Below are 3,482 nucleotides of genomic sequence, written 5' to 3' on the forward strand. Positions count from 1 at the left end.
AAATATATACATTAACTGCATGTCATAGTAAATATTTTTTTCAATATAAAATTCCAATTAAAAATTGCAATAACATATTGTTGCTTTGAACAAACAAAAGGTTTACTATGCTGCAGAAATACTTAGTGAAAGCAGATAACCTTAATATTTTTTTATTGGGGAAGAGATTATTGTTGTTATTGTTATCTTAATTCCAGTTTAATTTATGAAAAATATTTAACAAATTTGATATTATATTTCTGGTACTGATGCTGATAAGATACAGATAAATAAAGTATTATTCTCCTCAAGTTTCACAGAACAAGAATAGCCATAAAATTGAGTGATGGATATGTTTGAAATACATTTACAGAAGTTAATGTAAGAACTGGAGCGACAGCACACCGGGTAGGGCATTTGCCTTGCACACGGTCGACCCGGATTTGATTCCTCTGTCCCTCTTGGAGAGTCCAGCAAACTACCAAGAGTATTTAATATGCCAAAAACAGTAACAACAAGTCTCACAATGGAGACATTACAGCTGCTTCAGTAATGTCCACTAGAGCAAATCGAACAGTGGGGACAGCAGTGGTACAGTGCTAATATAAGAATAACGTTGTGGAAAAAACTTTATTTGATTCATAATTCAAGGACTTCTTAGATGTTAAAGAAGTCCTTAATCTCTTGAATTAATTTTTAATTTACAAAATGAATATTACCTTAGAATATACTTCATAAGGAAGCTGAGGATTAAATGAGGTAAGGTATCTAGAAATGAGATCATGTATACAAAAATAACTAGAAGCTGACTAAAAGCATCCTTTAAAATGTTTTAGTTATGGTTGATGTGCTATGTTTCCAGTACTGTTAAGGTTTATGGTATTAAAGTTATTACACGAAAGACCACCACCAAAGGTTCCATGACCAGCAACCACTGCTGTCTCAATATCATCTCTGATCTTCATCCTACCTTTTCTCTTTTCTTGCCCTAACTCCCACTTTTTAAATCCAAGATTTGTAATCCAAAACCAAAGGCTTTACATTGTTTGATACTGTATATTTCTTTGCCCAAATGTCTTTCTCTTTTTTTTTCTTTTTGGGTCACATCCTGCGATGCACAGGGGTTACTTCTGGCTTTGCACTCAGGAATTACTCCTGGCAGTACTCAGGGGAACCATGTGGGATGCCAGGAATAGAACCCAGCTTGGCTGTGTGCAAGGCAAACACTCTACCAACTGTACTATTGCTCCAGCCCCCAAATGTCTTTTAATCAATTATCAATACCATTCATCTACTATTCAATAGATAGTAATCATTCCACAAACACTATCAAACTGTTGACAATACTGTATACTATTTGTGAAAGGTGCTAAGATGTAAAAAATTCTCATAACAAAAAATTGCTAACTCAAATCATTTTAGTCTCTATATATTAAACATTATATTATTTACTTTTAACTGATGCAATACCACATGTCAGTTACATCTCAATTGAATTAATGATAATAACAAGATAATATTGCTTGTAACTTCTCATGTCTAGGCTCAAATCACAGTAGTGTTTTATTGATAAAATCATAATGCAATATTCTGTCTAGCTTAATATTTTCTAGTTCCCCTCTCTTTTCCATTTTGGACTATTGTTACAGAAAACATAAAATTATCTTAATTGAATGAAAGTTATAAGCTGGGAGTTGTAAAAATAATGATAATGGGAAATCTTTGAAATTTTCTTTTAGATACTTTACTTTTAGATATTTTATTATGTCAATGTCCTCTCCTTTCAGGTATAAACCATATACTTTAGAAGTTATCTTGAGTTTTAAACTATTGACTTAAGCAGTTCAATTCTGAGGCTTAAAATATTATTTAATTTATAATTTAGCCAGCAAATATTGATTGACTTAGTACATTTCCTGGGGTATTATGTTATTGTCCAGAAATACAAAGATGAAAACACCTAATTCCAGATCACTATTTAGCTAGGTAAGAATACATCCAAGTTCATGTAATTTGGATTATTATAGTATAATAGAGAATGATTCACTAGTATGAAAACACAGTAGAAGGAGTGATTAAAGACGTGATCTCTGACCATTCCAAAATAGAATGGACAGCTCTTTACAGAAGAGGGCTAGACAATATAAATAATTATTCATGCATGTAGTTGGCCCTTTTCTCTTATAGTTTTTGTTTAGTGAATGAATAGAAATGTGTAGAAAAGAAAACTTGTTTTATGGCATACAAGATGTATAAAGTAAAATGCTTTCCATTTAAAGCAGGTATCTGGATGGCAGATCATTTAACCTTTCTTGTCTTCCATACTGCTTTGTTTTCTACTCTGTTTTGATCTTCTACTAACTCACTGCTGCTTCATTTTGTGATTCAACAGTTGCAAAGGAAGTGGAATTAAATAACATCACCCTGAGACAGTACAATTATACTTCGAAGATTATTTAGTAAAAAGCGTCACATTCAAAGAGAGTGAGGACCCCCTCCACCTTCCAAAACTAAACCTACCCAATCTCACCTCTAATTGTATCAGCACTTTGCCAGATGATCTTCTAACTGTTGAAAAATAAATATGTAAAAAAATCTCAAAATCAACTTTGAACCATATTATACAGGGAATTTCATTGATCTATATCTGAATTAATTAAGGAATATATCATTCAATAACACTGCTTGTGCTAAAATGATAAGAAGCTATGAAAACACTTCAGTGACCATTTATATAGGAATTTCTCTTTTTATATTGTTGGTGATGTGTGTAATTGGATGCTTTTGGCACCGGAAACGCTGCAGTATAAGAAAATTTACCCTACCAAGTATTTTGAAAATAGGAAGAAGCAGAAAACTCTCTTCTACTTCCAAGATTACACACCAAAGTCAGAAACCACCAGTTCAAACTGAAGACTACATATTTGCGGGTGGAGAGTCTAAGATAGAGGTATGCTATGAAAATTTGAAGATGGGTCCTCTTAATACTGAAGAAGGAAAGGATGATAAACTTTATGAGAACTCTCAGCAGTCCAATTTTGAGGACCACATCTATGGAAATGAGGCACCATTTGATTATAATAACTCCCAGAAGTCCGGTGCTTCTGAAGACTGCCAAGATGAAGACATATATATTCTTCCTGATAAGTATTAGATGCCTAATACTGAAGTTAACTATCTAACAGGAAATAGTCACTGGCTCCTTATTGTACTAATATCATTATTACTCAAGTTACCCTGATAAAACTCAATGGATTGCTACCTTCACCTTTTGAAGATGGGTTGTATTCTCTGTGTTTTTCAATCTATTAAATTTGGGCAGCCCTCATGTCTCTGTAGTGAACCTACTTTATGTTATATTGATCTATCTTCTTTTATTTCTATCTTCATCATCTTTTTCTGACTCAGGGTTATTGTCACATTACTAAACTAATCTTTCAAACTTCAGTTTCTACCTACTCAACGATTTCTCCATGATTCTTACAGATTGATATTCAGAAAGT

The 3,482-nt window shown here is 32.8% G+C and overlaps 1 protein-coding gene across 1 annotated transcript; it reads left to right on the forward strand.

Moving 5' to 3' along the window:
• The first annotated feature begins 2,674 nt into the window (after positions 1 to 2,674).
• GAPT (GRB2 binding adaptor protein, transmembrane) lies at positions 2,675 to 3,133 on the forward strand. The gene has a single exon (XM_055143750.1). It carries the CDS (start codon positions 2,675 to 2,677, stop codon positions 3,131 to 3,133), a length of 459 nt encoding a protein of 152 aa, XP_054999725.1.
• The last annotated feature ends 349 nt before the right edge of the window (positions 3,134 to 3,482 follow it).

The sequence above is a fragment of the Sorex araneus genome, chromosome 1 (assembly GCF_027595985.1).
Source record: "Sorex araneus isolate mSorAra2 chromosome 1, mSorAra2.pri, whole genome shotgun sequence".
Lineage (NCBI taxonomy): Eukaryota > Metazoa > Chordata > Mammalia > Eulipotyphla > Soricidae > Sorex > Sorex araneus.

Bases quoted from the DNA above. Each gene is read 5' to 3' on its own strand.
- GAPT (XM_055143750.1), top strand. From the start codon at position 2,675: ATGATAAGAAGCTATGAAAACACTTCAGTGACCATTTATATAGGAATT.